Below are 16,578 nucleotides of genomic sequence, written 5' to 3'. Positions count from 1 at the left end.
ATATGAAGATCCCTAAATCCCTGAACACCACCAGTCTGGCTATAGCCCACATTATTCTAGGTCTAATGATTATGCAAACAAAGTTACTACCTTCATCTGCCTTCCATAGATGCTGCTGAAACCTGTGTATATGTACAACAGAACATTCTACCATCACTGTGGCATGGATCAATGGGCTAGACAGTGATATTCTCTGAATGTGAAAGGTTGTCACTTGGGGGCAAGGGGAGAACTTTAGGATGCATACAACCAAGGAATGGGTTGACAATGTGGTGAAACAGATCATCTCAGTCTTTGCGATCAAATTAAATAAATAAATAAGGAAATAAAAGAAGTGGATTGATTTTTTCCTAACAAGAAGGAGAAGCAGAATAATTATATTGGTAGGTGAAATTTAAGTGTATGGATTCTGTGCCCATTAGTAGCACCAATAGGACAGGACCCACCCTTGGCAGACCCACCTTGGTGACCTTCAGGGTATGTCCGGACTCCAGCACTTTGCAGTAATAGATGTTCATTGTGAGTCTGCTTGAATCAGGGACTGTTTAACGTGCACGTGGTATATTCTATTGGAGAAGGCAAAAAGGATGTTCATATAAAGCTTTGTGTGAAAACATAGAAGGTGCCATTTTAAATATTCGAAGAGTCATTGACAATTTCATTTGTTGAATAGTCTGTCTCTCAAAGACAGGAAATAGGGCACTACTCTATTGAAGAAGAGTCAGGCATCATTTGCTTTCCTTTGGCCACTTCTGACCCAAATAGAAAAGTCATTTTCATGTTTATTGTGACTCATGAAAAACTAAAATAAAGATGGAAAGAATTTAGATCAGTTCCTTCTGAAAGCCCTGAAGTGTATACACTTGTTGGGGATTATTGGGTCACAGGTCATTCGGGTTTGACGATTTTTCTGGTGCCTAGTCAGATCTCTGGGATTAAATTTAGGAAAATTTGTTAGGAAAACTCATTTGCCTTCAGTTTTAATTTCAGATAAATTATAAATAAAGCATTTTCTCTCCTCATTTTTCTTAAGAAGTGAGCTAAAACATGACATTATCTACAGTTCAGGAAATTGGTGGCTTTTTAAACCATAGTTTTGTAGCAGACTCGATCTTTGCAAAGAAACCCTTGCTTTTTCCAGATCTTTTCTTTATTGATATATGTCCTGGGAATCTTTGAACACACTGGCATTTCTTTTAACTCTCTTGAGAAGAAAACTAGTAACAATTTAAAAGCAAGAATTAAAGAGACTCCGATTAAAGCCAGGCAAGAGACAAGTCATTCATCACCTAGACATTGCTTTTTCTTCTCCTTGGCCTTTAGCAATGTTCAGGGTTAGTATGAGACAGAGTGAGTTGGTGGCAGCACTCTCTATAGTATTTTTTGTCTCTGTGGCACCTGAACTCTGAATGATACCTAAGCATCACAGAGGCCTAGGTGTACCATCCCGAGACTAAATTCTCTCACAGAGTTTCCCTTAAGGAATTGAGAGGGAATTAAAAACTTGCTTCTGGAAATGATTTTTAAATAGAAAGGCATATGGCTAACTTTTTCTTGGTCTTTTGCTTTTTCCTTTGTTTGGGGGCCACACCTGGCAATGCTCAGATATTATTCCTGGCTCTGCACTCAGGAATTACTCCTGACAGTGCTTGGAGACCTTATGGGTTGAACCCGGCCTATTCACATAGAAGGCAAATGTCCGCTGTGCTCTCAGTCTGACCCCTTACATATTTCTTATATAAAAAGAAAGGCAGCATAAGCCAGGCAGGGGAGATTTGAAAGTAACTAAAGTTTAAAGTCGAGCTTTTGTTGTGACGGTGTCAGAACCTTTGTCATCCAACATTTCTAGCAAAGCAACCATTGATTCTATTCTATATAGACACTGCATGGGGCCAGGAGATAGTACTGCATGCAGGGCACTTGCCTTGTACCTGAGTTTAATCCCTGGCACTCTATATGGTCCCCCAACCCCCTGCAGGGAGGGTGGCACAAAGAACAGGGATCCAATCCTAGCTCTTCCAGTTCCTGGTCTTGTGTGAGTACTACTCCTCTACCTTGATCCTTAAATGTACTTCCATCTGTTGTTGATAATTCTGCTATACTTTCTGATTCATCCTCATAAGCAGAACTGATACATCAAAGTAAGAGCTCTCTCTCTCTCTCTCTCTCTGTCTCTGTCTGTCTCTCTGTCTCTCTCTCTCTCTCGGAACAATGGTTTGCAAGAGTGTAAATATTTGTATGTTTGAGGACTAAAATGTTAGCACACCATACCAGACACAAAGTGCCTTTATCTTGCATCCGTACAGTCCTTGAATTTTTTTTCTGCTCAACATGCCACCCCCCTTAGTAATCTCTATTCTGTGGTCTGAGTCTAAGTGTTTGTTTTTATTGAAAATTTTGTATTCTTCTTCTTTGTTTTTAAATCACATGTAAATGAGATCAGACATTACTTTGCCCTTCTCTTTCTGATGTATTTTGCTAAGCGTGGGGACAGAAGACAGCAGTCCACCATTCTAGTGACTAATGTTTCACTGTGTATATGACCTACATCCTCTTTATTCCCTCATCTTTCTTGATGTCGCTGCAGGTGATCGTTTTGGCCCGGGAATGACTGGTCATTCTGATGCCTCCTTCCCTATTCAAGACGTCCTGGAAAACTACATTTACTACTTCCAGAGTGTTCATGAAAGCATTGAGCCCACCCATGACATTTTTAGTTTTTATGTAAGTGATGGAAACAGTCATTCAGAAATCCAAAGCATCAACATCACCATCGAGGTAAAGACTTCGGATGCTGGGGAAGTTGAGCCTTTGACCACAATCTCCCTCCATTAGATAGCTTCACACAGAAGAACGCAAAAGCAAAGAAGATTAGATTTGACCTTCAATTTTAGAGGCCAATTTAAAAATATAACCCTGACCTTTGGCAAATTCATAGAATTAAGGCTGGCATTTGGGACTGGTTCAACTTGGAAATCTAGATTCCATTTTTACTTGTTCTGTGTGAGAAGTTTGCAGGAGTCGGACAGAGAAACCCAGCCTGTCTTGCATTTAGATAAGAAATCACCCATGCCTGCATAGCCTTGAAATGGTTGCGTGTGGTTCTATGTGTAGTCTTTTTCTTATATCTTAGTACATTTATTTATTAAATGTATTACATTAAATTTATTTATTGCAATTTGCTAGTACTATATTTTCCTCATTTGAGTGACTATATAGATTTGTTCTACCACCCCAGGCCCAGAGAGTTGAAAGAGACATGTCAGGAGTTAGTCAGGGAGTTAGCTAGGAGGGCCAAAGTGAAGGCTTTGGGTTTGATCCCTGACACTCTAGGATTCTCTGAGCACCACTGGGAGTAGACCCAGAGCACTGCTGAGTGTGTCGCCCAGCCCCAGAAGATAAAATTCAGAGTAGACTATCCTTTGCTTTGTGATGAGAACGCATAAGCTACCCTCAACCTTCTTTTCGTAGCATTGTTGGTGGGAGGGCGGAGACAGCATCCAGAAACAGGTTTGGAGACCCACTTTTAGCTAAACTATCTTTCCCCAGGAAATGTGGAATGTGGAAAGGGTATTCTAAGGCTGATTTCAGATCATATGCCTTTACTATCCCAAGAATATTTGTGCTTGTCTACACACATGCATATATTTTGGACTGGGGGAAAAAATGATCATTGTGTCTAAGCAAGATATCTAACAAGATTTCTGTCGAATGGTCCAATAGCTTCTTTCCAAAGGGATATTTTGTTTGTGTGGACTGGAGTGATAGCACAGCGGTAGGGCGTTTGCCTTGCACGCAGCCAACATGGCCGACCCAAGTTCGATTCCTCCGCCCCTCTTGGAGAGCCCGGCAAGCTACCGAGAGTATCTCACCCATAGGGCAGAGCCTGGCAAGCTACCCGTGATGTATTTGATATGCCAAACATAGTAACAACAAAGTTTCTAATGGAGACGTTACTGGGCCCGCTCGAGCAAATCGATGAACAACGGGAGGACAGTGACAATGACAGTGGTTTTGTTTGTGTGACCGGTCTTCTTTTTCAAACTAAACATTTTGACTGGAAATGAATAAGGATGTCACACGAAATGCTATTTTGATAGTGAACTCTGGTGCAACAGTATGACATTTTTTCTGAATAATGTTCATTTTCTTTCTTCTTCAACCAATATCTGTGTGAGACGGCCTATTTTTTGTTTTAATCAGAGAAAGAATGATGAACCTCCCAGGATGACCTTGCGACCCCTCCAAGTACATCTGAGCTCAGGAGAGGTGATAAGCAATTCTTCCCTGAGCCTACAAGACCTGGACACTCCCGATAATGAGCTGATTTTTGTGTTGACCAATACCCCTCACCACGGTAGGACACAATGATTATGGAAGGTTTCTACTTGAGGTGCTTAGTGGCTTATTAGCGCAAACACGTAGATCTCTGTTGATTATTCCTCAGCCTTACCTGTATGGAGTTGTTTCTTTGCATCAAAGTATAATCAGATTCATTCACAGCTCGCTAAGATTTTTTGGGGTCCCAGTAGGCACTGGTTGTTCTGAAAACCTGATTTCTAGGTAATTGGTGTCTCTGAAATCCAATTAGACTGTTTGGGGTTTGGTTATTTATTTAGTTGCTTTCCTCCGTCACTGTGAGCAAAACAGTTTTCAGAGCCTGCGTATCCTTTTCAAAGACCTCATTACTTGCTAATCCTGGGCCATCTAAGGCAAGGACTAGTGTGGCTGCCTTGTTATTAATTGCAAAATGTGTTCACCTCAGGTTAATGCATGCTCGAAGTCGTTACAAGCTAGCTCCTTTTGCAAAGAAAGCACTTTCCCTGATTAAACCAGAGGTAAAACACCATCTTGGGGAATCTTCTCTCAACTTCTTTGCTAAACGTCTAGTACGAGAATCCCCTTGGTACTAAAACTCTGGAATTTCATCTCCCAAGTGGTGTCTTAGTCCATCAGAATGCTCTTTGGTCATTTCAAGATGAAATTGTTGCTGTGGATGGAGTGTTCATTCATAGACTGCAAGTCGGAGCAGTTGGGCTCGCCTTCATTCACCTGCATTCTTTAATGAAACTCTCCGCTTGGCTGCGGAGTATACATGACCCTTGAAAAGAGAAAACTTGACTCCAACCCAGAGTGTCTTTGGGGTTTGATGCCTTGGTAATTCGGGGAATTTAAAACCTACTCCTCCCCCACTCCCCCATGCTGAATGCCCAAGGAGAAAGGCAGTAAGTGAAGAGTACTATTTTTCACTTTGTGAAAGAAAAAAAAATAAAAGTTAAGCATTGAAGTTAATTTGACTTCTTGGAGAGAGATTTGATGGCTAAGTCACTCAATTACTGCTCCAGCTGGTTTTCCTGGAGGGATGTTTAACCAGGAAAAGTGAGACTTCATCTTTTCTGAAATGCTTACATAAGCACTTATATGTAAAATACAGGTTGTTCATTTATGTGTGTGACACCAACTACTTCTAAGGCCCTCAACCTATGCACGTTCATATTGGTTGACAAAATCAGCTTGTGTTTTCGGTGCTATGTATCATTGCTTATTTGTTTTTCTTTACTTCCTTCCTCAGGTCATGTATTCCTTAGACGAAGTGCCTCTGAGCCTCTGGAGAATGGGAGGGTTTTGACCCAAGGCTCCTCCTTTACCTACGAGGAAGTCCTGTCCGGGCTGGTGGGCTACGTGCCTGGTGGGCCTGGTATGGCAGTGGACGAGTTCCAGTTCTCCCTGAGTGATGGTCTCCACACAAACCTGGGGAGAATGGAGATCTTTGTTGAACTGCCTACAGGTGACACCCCCCACTTGGCTGTAAACAGAGGCCTGCAGCTCTCAGCAGGTACCACAGGAGTGGGAGGGAGTGACCATGGCTTTGCCATCCTTACTTCTTTGTCGTGTGTCAGACCTCCTTAGTTCTGTGAGAGCCTCCTGAATCAGGTCTGTAGCTTGGGAAAGTTGGAATTGAGGAGAACTATTGTTTTAGGAAGACTAAGAATTGTGAGTGACAAATGTGAACCTATCAAGTCCAGTGTTTTGGTTCAGTGTTTCTGAATTTGAGAAAATATTTCAAAGGTTTATAGTTTGTCTAGGGTCTTTGAAAATTTAAAGTTATCCAACTGTTTATTGGCCCACTTAGAACATTGACACTGCCCAACCAACACCACAGAAACCAACAATAAAAGATAAACAATAGGATTTTTGACGTGCTCAAAAAAAAAAAAGTAGGGAGGCATGAAAGGGTGATTAAAAGTTCTCATTCACTGAAAATAGAAAATATTATGCAAATAACTGAGAATCATTGCAGATGCCTTCCTAGAGTCAAATCCTCACAGTGTTGCCTATGGCTAAACAGCCCTGAAGGGTTGGGGACAAGTGGCATCCATAGAGTTTTTCACGGGCTGTCCATCTTCTGGCCACAGAGCATCTGTAGCTGACTGAGGTTCTGTTTGTTTATTCTTCATTTGATCTGTAGCCAAAAAAAAATGCCCTATTTGGATTTAGATACCTGGGATTTGACTTGACCCCTTTTCACATGGTAATAACTGGCCTGGTACTGTTTCATGAATGCTGACAGAAGACATGAGACTCCGCATCAGAGACCAAATACTTAGACTGCCCACAGCGCGGCAGGCAGCATGGGCACCAGCACATCTGTCAGTTCCCTCCACTTCCCATGCCCCACAGGGTGACACCAAGGGTCCAGATGGGACCTCTAGTGCAGTGACTTGCATTACAGAAGAGGATCATGAAGGTGGGATGCTTCCCTATGTTTTAGGAGAATAACCATAAGAAACCTGATTTTTGTCCCAGAGAGAACATCTCTTCATCCATCAAGGCTGTTCACTAAGAATGACCCGGGTGACAAATGGATAAATGTGCCTGTTGGCGTTAACTCAGCCCAGAATATGCTCAGGGCTCAGTGGAGCACCTCCCCACATACCAGGCTGCCTTGCTAGGAAAGCTTAGGATCTTCCTTACCAAAATCTACAGTAAAAATTAGTATAGAAAATGGCCAGGCAGGGCAGCAACTGGTTGTCAAGAGAGGTGTTTTCTGTAGTCAGGTTTTTGCCTCCATTCTTCATCCCTCACAGGACCAGGACTCGAGCATAACGCTCCACTCTTTAGGCTTGAGGAACACCCACTTTCTCTGGGAGAGCAGCAAGATGAGTTGATGAGTTTATGTAAAACTCTTTGGTGATCCCCCAAGACAGCTAATAAATAAATTGGCCCAGCAGGTTTTCTTTCTTGAAGGTAATTAACATCACAGGACTCAGAGCGATTACATAGATTCGGATCGTCACAGGAACAGAGTGGACAGAGAAACTGGAAATGTTTCCAGAGAGAATAAAATAAAACAACACGTCTTAAAGCTAAATGGGGGATAGAGAGGGGGGTGAAGGAAGAAAGGAGAGGGAGAGGAAGGGTCCCAAAATGGGAAGTTGGGACTCTTTTGCTTAGGGAAGTTAAACTCTCTTCAGCTTGAAACTGAGAAAGATGTTTGACTGCTGCTTGCTCCCGAGAATGTGTGATCACTCACTGTCTGGGTTTGCACCTCTTTGACCTGGTAGTCAGAGGAAATGATGGGGTCCTCCTCCTTTCTCTCCCAGGATCAGTAGCACGTATCACAGAACAGCACTTGAAGGCCACGGACACCCACTCCGATGCCCATCGGGTGTTGTACGTGCTGAGGGAAGACCCTGGAGCAGGTCATCTACAGGTGGTCCAGCGCGACCACGTGGAGCAAATTTCTGCGGAGGGCCCTGTCCGAAGCTTCACACAGGCGGACATCAGCCAAGGTCAGCCGGTACAACCCACCCACGGCATCAAGGTCCAGTCCCATCCCCAGAGGCCCACGGCACTAAGCTGTGCCCTATTCCATTTTAGTTCAAATTTGTTTTTTGCCACACCTGCTTTTGCTCAGGTACCACTCCTGGAGGTGCTTAGGGGAGCTTATTTGGCACCAGATACTGAACCCCGTTGACTTGGAGCAAGGCAAGCGCCCTACCTGCTGTACTATCACTCCAATTTGGCCCATCTGTTTTGAATAATTGCTGAATTATAGCTTCATTTATGCTTTCGTCTCGATATTTTGCTTTTCACAAAAGGACTATCTTTCTTGACTAAAATGTGCTCATGCTTTGACAGAGCAGTGATAGAATTTGGGGCCATTATAGAGGGGAAAAAGTCATTTTCACTCACTCAGATGCTACAAAGAGTGTGTGTGTAAGAGAAAGAGAGAAATGAAAAGAAGTGAATTGGGATGGATTAAGGTGAAAATTATGCCTGCTGTAGGTGAACAATTTATATCTTTTTATTTTTTTTTCAGCTCCCCAAAGAGCACGAGTTAATGAACTAAGCAAAATGGAAGGGCATAAATAGGAGCTGCCTGGGGGAGACTGCACAGCTCATCCCTCCTCCAGGAAATGCTGATGCCGTGTGAAAGCATGAATGTTCAATGCCACGTAGTTACTGTCCAATACTTTTAGGGATAAAAAGAAGGGGGCCCATTTGGGGGATGCAGGAACTAATCCACAGCCAAGTGATGAGGTGCAGTTCCACTCAGCAGCAGAAATATACCCCTGAAAGTAGATATAAATGTCCTTTCTGTGTACTGTCACCTGAAGTTGGCAGCAGCTGAAACCTCACTGAACTTATCATAACTTTAGGAAAGGGCCAAAGGAGAGTAATTCCTTCATTCTTTGCTTCTGTGTCTTTTCTGGAAAATGAGACCAGAGAGCTGGAGCAGTAGTACAGTGGGCAGAGTGTTTGCCTTGAATGCAACCAATTCAGGTTCAATCCCTGGCATCCCATACGGTCTCCCAAGCCCTTCAGGTGTGATCCTCGAATGCAGAACCAGAAGTAAGCTCTGATAACTTCCAGGGGTGGCCAAGTAAATACAAAGTAAAAAAATAAAATAAAAGCATGACTAGGTGCCTCTTCTCAAACATTTGATTACATTTCCATGGATAAGTACTTAAAAGTGTGCTATGGTTTAACAAAATGTAGTATATTGCAGGGACCTGAGAGATAGTAGAGTGGATAGGGTGTTTGCCTTGAATGTGGCTGACTCAGGTTCAATCCCCTGCACCCCAAAAGGTCCCCTGAGCTTTGCCAGAAGAGATCACTGAGTACTTCGCTAGGAGTTAGTCCCAGGTACCAACAGGTGTGGTCCCCAAAATTTAACCTCAGGCCAAAACAAATAGACAAAATTATTAATACATTGCAGATGTCTGTCAGTACTTTTGGCTTTTCTAAAGAGCTCACTTATTTTGTTTATTTATTTTTGGGTTGGTTGTACACCCTGTTGTTCCAAAAATAATGAAGGCTCTTTGAGGAAATGGGTACAACTATTTGTGGGAGAGTGTGGGCTGCATCCTGTATTCTTTTCCCTGTGAAAAGGTGACAGGAAAGGTCGCACTCGTGGTGCAGGTACAGTCATACTCATTTCACATATGGGCAACTTGGCTGACCGTGTTATTCACAGTTTTCACAGCTGTCAGGGCCTTTCACAAAGACTGGACCTGCACCACAAACAGTGTTGTTTGCGATGACTTTATTCTAACGGGCCTTTCATTATGAAAATGCCCACAGTGGGAGAAGACAGAAAAGGAGTGAATACTTTAGATGGAAATGTCAAAAGTGGAGCTAAAGCGAGCTGGTGTTAATTGATTCATTGGATGGGAAAACCAGTTGTCATCAGAAATAGAGATGGAAAAGTGCTCCAAGCAAATCTCTCTTGTCCTTTTTACAGGCCAACTGGAATATAGTCATGAAAAAGGAGAACCTGGTGGCAGCTTTGTTTTTAAGTTTGACGTGGTTGATGGAGACGGCAACAAATTGACTGGCCAGTCATTTTCCATCAGCGTTCAGGGTAAAAGAGCTTTGGGATTCTCAAAACACTTTAGTATTCCGAGGGTCTGTCACTCACACTGTGGTTAAGATTCGAACCTTTGTCTTTACTTAACTGGTATGGAAATCTGGACTCCCTCCCATTTGTGTGAAGTTCCAATTCCTTGGTTGCCTCTCTGAGGGTCAGACCTCAGGACTGTTCAGATCTCACCCTAAGACCCCAAGCCTCGAGCTGAAGAAAGGGAAAAGATACCACCTCAAATCCATTTCTGATCTTTCCAGAAGACAGATCCCCACCTGTCATCATCACCAATAAAGGTCTCATCTTGGATGAAAACTCAGTGAAGAAAATCACAACTCTGCAGCTCTCTGCCACTGACCAGGAGCGTGTGCCTGCAGAACTGACCTACAGAGTCACCAGACAGCCACACCTGGGCCACCTGGAACTTGCAACCTCCCCAGGTCAGCTTCTTATCTCTCCCTCCATCAACCCAAGTGTTGGAAGTTGGTGGGCATTTGGGTTTTTGTTTGTTTGTTTGTTTGTCTGTTTTCTTTTTGGGTCACACCTGGCAATGCACAAGGGGTTACTCCTGGCTCTGCACTCAGGAATTATCCCTGGTGGTGCTCAGGGGACCATATGGGATGCTGGGAATCGAACCCAGGTTGGCTGCGTGCAAGGCAGACGCCCTACCCGCTGTGCTATCGCTGCAGCCCCAGTTGGTGGGCATTTGGGAACCACCACTAGCCCTTAGGAACTTCCGTCATGAGTATTTACTTACTACTGAATTAAATTTTTACTATTACATACCACCTTACATGATACCAAACACACAGCTGATGCTCAACAGACAAATGAATTAAAGATCCGATTGCCATTTCCGGTCAGCATTCCTCTGCATATAACCGCAGCACCAGGAGATGATGCAGGTATTCATAACTGTCTACACCTGGTGTCATAAGACTCAAAAGTGGGAGAGGATACCTCCTATGGGAGGGTTCACAGCACCGGCATTGCCGAGGGCTCTTGGAAGACACATTTGGGGAAGACAGAAATTGTGTTATTTCTAGAGATGGGAACAGCATGTGGGCACATTGAAAAAGCAATGAGTGGGCCAGTTTAGAGAAAACCTCCATGCTGAAAATAGTCCTAGATGGAACTCATGAGAAGATTGAGATTTTATGGAGACTCTTCAAAGCTGGGCTAAGTAATCTCTATTTAATTCAATTGGCAATCGGGAAGCACTGCAGAATTTCGAGCAGGGAAGGGAGATGAAATTTATCTAGGAATTCGAGAGGATGAACTGAAAGAAAAATAGGAAGCAGTGACAGTGATAGAGAAGATTCACCTTTGGCCAGGTAGGGGGTAGAGAGGTTTCATCGGAAAGAGCAGCGGTGGGAATAGCGTGGTGAGAATAATGTAAGAGACAACGCCAGGTACCTAGTAAGTATTCAATAAATAGGATGAAAGGATGGAAGGAATTACGGGTTTCAAGCAGAGAACCTAGGGAACTTGGCAGCTGAATGGATGGGAGGACAAGAGACGCTTGCCGAAAAGCAATTTGAAGATAAACTCGTCTTTATTTTGTACTTCAAAGAGGCCGTGGCAGCTAGAAGGAGATTGTAGCTCTGCATCGGTTTTATTTGGATTTTGAGCTATAGATTCTTCATTCATTCCTCCAGGGAAATGGCCAAACAGGGCCGTGCCTGTCCTTACAGCACTCACTTTCTGATGCAGGCCATCAGATAGCAAGCAAGTAAGCAGAGATAGTGTCGCCAGAGGTGGATGGAGAGAGAGAAATCAGGGCATTCCAGAGTGTGAGAATCAAGGGGCTGAGAGAAGCCTTCCTAATAATAAGAGGATGTTTGAACAGAGATCTGAAGAACATGAGTGAGCTAGCCACGCTCACATCCTAGACAGACAGTAAACAGCCCCCGGCAGAACCAGCCAACATCTCACGGCAGGCAAAGGACCAGCTTGCTGGGAGTCACATGACCGTTGGGGGAGCAGTGCATGATGAGCTTGGAGAGCTGGAGGGGCATCAGCAAAGGAGGTAAGGGCAGGAGACCAAGTCTGGGTCCCCGGAAGGGTAGCGGAGGAGAGAGGGATGTGTTCGAGGAGAGTGAAAGGAAGGATGGATGGAGGGGCTAAAATTCCTGCAGCCAAGTAGAGCAGGTGGCTGACCCTTTTGTCCCAGAGTTCTTGAGGGAAGTTTGCAGATCAGCATTTGCCAGCCCTTGGCTGCATGAGACACTCGATAACTAATTCATGAGCTAATTGCTTCTGCCAGGAATCTGTCAAGCTGCTGATTGTATCTCTCCAAAGATGAAAGGACAGACTTTGGACTGTTGTGTTGGGCCAGTGCATCCTAACCATTCTGTAAGCAAGGCGCTGCAGCTGTCTCCTGCCCCCCTCCCCGTGGCCAGGCCCTGAGCATCACTGTTCTCCGAGCCAGTCTGTGGTACAGGCCCGGGGAGGCTGCTTCAAATCTGCCTGGTGAAAGGAGGAAGGTCGTCAGGCAGTCTCAGCCTGCATTTGGTTTCAGTTTCAGTTCTAGACCAAGCCAGGAGGGCCTGTGGAAAGACTCCCTGTGTGCACCCTTCCCTTAAGAATGCACCTGTCTTACATGAGAAAATGTTCCACATCATTAATCATCAGGGAGATGCAGATCAAAACCACAATGAGGTATCATCTCACACCACAGAGACTGGCCCATATCCACAAGAACAAAAGCAACCGGTGCTGGCGCGGATGTGGTGAGAAAGGGACACTCCTTCACTGTTGGTGGGAATGCCGACTGGTTCAGCCCTTTTGGAAAACAGTATGGATGATTCTCAAGAAATTAGAAATTGAGCTCCCATTTGACCCAGCAATACCACTCCTGGGAATATATCCCAGAGAGGCAAAAAAGTATAGCCGAAGTGACATCTGCAATTGTCTGTTTATTGCAGCACTCTTTACAATAGCCAGAATCTGGAAAAAAACCTGAGTGCCCGAGAACAGATGACTGGTTGAAGAAACTCTGGCACATTTACACAATGGAGTACTATGTAGTTGTTAGAAAAGACGAAGTCATGAAGTTTACATACAAGTGGTACTACATGGAAAGTATCATGTTAAGCGAAATGACTCAGAAAGAAAGGGATAGACACAGAAAGATTGCATTCATCTGGGAACATAAAGTAACAAAATAGGAAACTAACACCCAAGTATAGCAGAGATTAGTACCAGGAATTTTACTCAATGACCTAGAGGACAAGCACACATGTTAGGGGAAGGGGGAGCTCAGAAAGAGAAGGGAACACCAAATAAAGGGTGTTGGGAGGATCCGCCCATGATGGGAGAGCATGCTGAGGGTAGACTGTCGACCAAGCATGATTGCCACTCAATGCCTCTTTTGCAGATCATGGCACTCAAAAAGAGAGAGAGGGAAATGCCCTGCCACAGAGGCAGGGTGGGATGGGGGCTGGGGGGGGGAGGGGATGCTGGGATCCGTGGTGGTGGGAAATGCACACTGGTGGAGGGATGAGTGTTTGATCATTGTATAATCGAAACCCAAGCACAAAAATGTGTAAGTCTACAACTGTACCTCATGGTGCCTCACTATTAAAAAATAAATAAATATAAAAAAAAAGAATGCACCTGTCTTGGGGTCGTAGCGATAGTACAGTGGGGAGGGCATTTGCCTTGCATGCAGTCGACCCAGGTCCTATTCCCAGCACCCCAGAAGCTCTCCCAAGCACCACCAGGAGTAATCCCTGAGAGCAGAGCCAGGAGTAACCCCTGGGCATCACCAGGTGTGACCCAAAAACTCAAAATAAAATGTGCCTTTCCAACCAGTTAGTGGTTAGAATCAACCACAAGTTGTGTGGGGAAAAGAGTAGGTAAGATAGAGAGGGGAACAGTATGATAATAATAGCTAGGGATGATCACGTTGGACAAGAATTGAGTGTTAAAAGTAGATAAAGGGATATTCTTGATAACCTTTCAGTATCTGTATTGCAAACCACAATGCCCAAAAGGAAGGGGGAGAGAGAGGGAAGACGGGAGGGGGTGAGAGGGAGAAGAAAAGCACCTGCCATAGAGACAGACTGGGCAGAGGCATTGTCGGCTGTTGGGGGGAGGGGGCTGAGAGGGAAACTTGGGACACTGGTGCTGGGAAATGTACACTGGTGGAGGGATGGATGTTGGAATATTGTAGCACTGAAACCTAATGGTGAACAGCCTTATAAGGATCTATCTCACAGTGATTCAATTTTTAAAAATTATTTTAAATTACAAAAGAAAAAAGAATGTACCTTTCTAAAAGAAAGGAAGAGCAAGGGACACTCCCTCCTCACAAGTTTGGTTTCCCATCCACACGGTGGTCCCCTACCCCACTGAGTCTGTTTCTCAGTCTTCCTCTTAGAATAACTCAGTGCTCCAGACCCAAGCACCCGGCCCCAACCCCGTTATTCACAAGATCCCCTTGTCTGGCCTGTTTTGGCCCACTGCCTCCAGCCTTAGCAAAGCATCTGGCTAGAATTCTCTCCTTCCCTCTCTCCCCTGGGAGTATTTACCTGACTGTGACTCTTTGTGAAGTTAAAAGTTAAAGAGGTGGTGTATATACATAATGGACTACTTAGCTCTTAAAACAAGGCGAAATCCTGCCCTGTGCCACCCATGGATGGGCCTATTAAGTCATTCAGGTGGAGTTGAAGAGGGTGATTTCTCTCTTATGTGATCTATAGAGGAATAAATGAATCAATGAATGAAGATAGAAATGAAGTTTTAGACTGCTGGGCCAAATTAGTGGTCTTCAGGAAAGCAATTGGTGAGGCAGGTAAATTGGACAAAGGGAAGGACAGAACCGAACTTTTAGTAATGCAGTGTATAGAATGATGCACTACTGAAATTTCAATAATTACATAGTTATCGGAGCTGGAGAGATAGTACAGGGGTAAAGGTGTTTGCTTTGCATGCAGCCAATCCCGGTTTAATCCCTGGCACCACATAATGGTCCCCTGAGCACCCCAGAAGTAAGCCTGGAGTACCGACCCAGGAGTAGCCATAGAGTTTCTACTGGATGGGCCCTGAAATCTCCCTCCCTGAAGAAGATAAGGTACTGTTTCTTTCAAGAGTGTATCAAAGAGAGAAGTACTTTATTCTCGGCACAGATGCTGCCAATGTAGCCATACCTTTCTCGGACGCTGAAGTGCACACAACAAAATTCTCAACCAGACCAAATAATGGTTCTTTATATGTCAGAATCCCCAAATGTATTTGGAAGCCCCTTTTTGCGGGGCTTTTTTGAGGACTGGCACCCAGGTGGCTCCTTCTTAGGTCAACAGTTCCTATCTAGGCCCTATAGACCAGAGCAGTGGTCTTTAGATGAGAGCATCACTTTCAGCAAGGGCCCACAGAGGGTGATTCCAGAGCAGGAGGGAGGCAGGCCGTCCTCTCTGCCAGCCACCGAGGCTACCTGCTTCCCAGAAGGGCTTTGTTTCGTTGGCGGTCGGGGGTCCGGCTGTATCTGGAAGGAGGTGCCCAGAAGCTCCTCCCAGCTTTAGGCTGGGGGTAGCTTCCAACTCAGGGAACCTCGAGGCACCGGTGCTGAGGTTCAACTGGGACCTCCTGCAGGGAAAGGATGTGTCCAACACTTTAAGCCATCTCTCGGATGCAAGGGATGCTTTTTAAAAAAAAAAATGCTGAGCTGATATAATTTTATTCATATGAAAGTTTGCGGCAACTCTGAACCAGACTAACAGTGCCCTTTTCCAGTGCCATGCCTCATGTTATAATTAGTTAAGGTTGTGCAGGGTTTCAGATGTGGGTATTTTTCTTTTTACTTTTTTTTTTTTTTTGCTTTTTTGCTTTTTGGGTCACACCCAGCAATGCTCAAGGGTTACTCCTGGCTCTGCACTCAGGAATTACTCCTGGTGGTGCTTCGGGGACCATATGGGATGCTGAGAATCGAACCCAGGTTGGTGCATGCAAACGCCCTACCCACTGTGCTATCACTCCAGCCCCATGTTTGATTTGTGTGTGTGTGTGTGTGTGTGTGTGTGTGTGTGTATTTAACTACAGTGCTGTGATTTACAGCATCATTTGTGATTGAGTTTTTGACTTGTACTATTGTAAGCAGCAATCCCATGGCTACTGCCAGCTTCCCTCCACCTATGTTTCCTCCCATATTCTCCCCCACCACCCGGGCTCCTTCCAGCCCACCCTCTTGACAAACCTCTCCAAGTTTGGTTGTTAAAGTTCAGGTCTCTTGATTTCAGCATTGTTGACTCTGGGTTTGGATATTTGGCTCTGTCATCCCTAAACACCACCTTGGTACCTTAATCCCAGTCCTGGCCCCCACTGCTTCTCGTCTGTCTCTTCTTCCCCTCCTCTCCACTCTTTCTTTTATTTTCCTCCTTATATTCTGGGGCCAAAGTTGATCTGGGCATCCCAACGTGGGATGCTTTTTGATGAAAACTGTTGTTCACCACACTTAGCTTCATTCAGCCTCTGTGAGTAAACTGGGTGTTTATCGGCCTCCTAGCAGCTTGAACAAAGTCCTCTGTAGGATCCTGCTTGCAAGGGGCAACGTTTTCACTTAGATTCAGGAATCTGTACTTTGCTTAAGTAAAATATCATCATGCAAGACTTCACCCCTCAGACAGGATGTCTCTCAACAGTAAAGCACATAGCTTGCATGTGTGAGACCCTGGCTTCAATCCCCTGCACCTCCAGAAAAAGAAAAAGGA

At 44.6% G+C, this 16,578-nt stretch overlaps 1 protein-coding gene across 1 annotated transcript in view; it reads left to right on the top strand.

Moving 5' to 3' along the window:
• Positions 1-16,578, top strand: part of FRAS1 (Fraser extracellular matrix complex subunit 1) — a 508,077-nt gene that overhangs the window by 400,767 nt on the left and 90,732 nt on the right. Inside the window, exons 42-47 of the mRNA XM_056111320.1 lie at positions 2,588-2,778; positions 4,204-4,357; positions 5,573-5,836; positions 7,605-7,793; positions 9,749-9,868; positions 10,129-10,308. Coding sequence (XP_055967295.1) covers positions 2,588-2,778; positions 4,204-4,357; positions 5,573-5,836; positions 7,605-7,793; positions 9,749-9,868; positions 10,129-10,308 — 1,098 coding nt within the window. The remainder of the gene's footprint in view (positions 1-2,587; positions 2,779-4,203; positions 4,358-5,572; positions 5,837-7,604; positions 7,794-9,748; positions 9,869-10,128; positions 10,309-16,578) is intronic.

Source organism: Sorex fumeus, unplaced genomic scaffold (assembly GCF_029834395.1).
Source record: "Sorex fumeus unplaced genomic scaffold, SorFum_2.1 ptg000013l, whole genome shotgun sequence".
Classification (NCBI taxonomy): Eukaryota; Metazoa; Chordata; class Mammalia; order Eulipotyphla; family Soricidae; genus Sorex; species Sorex fumeus.
The sequence above is the reverse complement of the archived record's forward strand: the minus strand, read 5'-3'. Positions and strand labels throughout refer to the sequence as shown.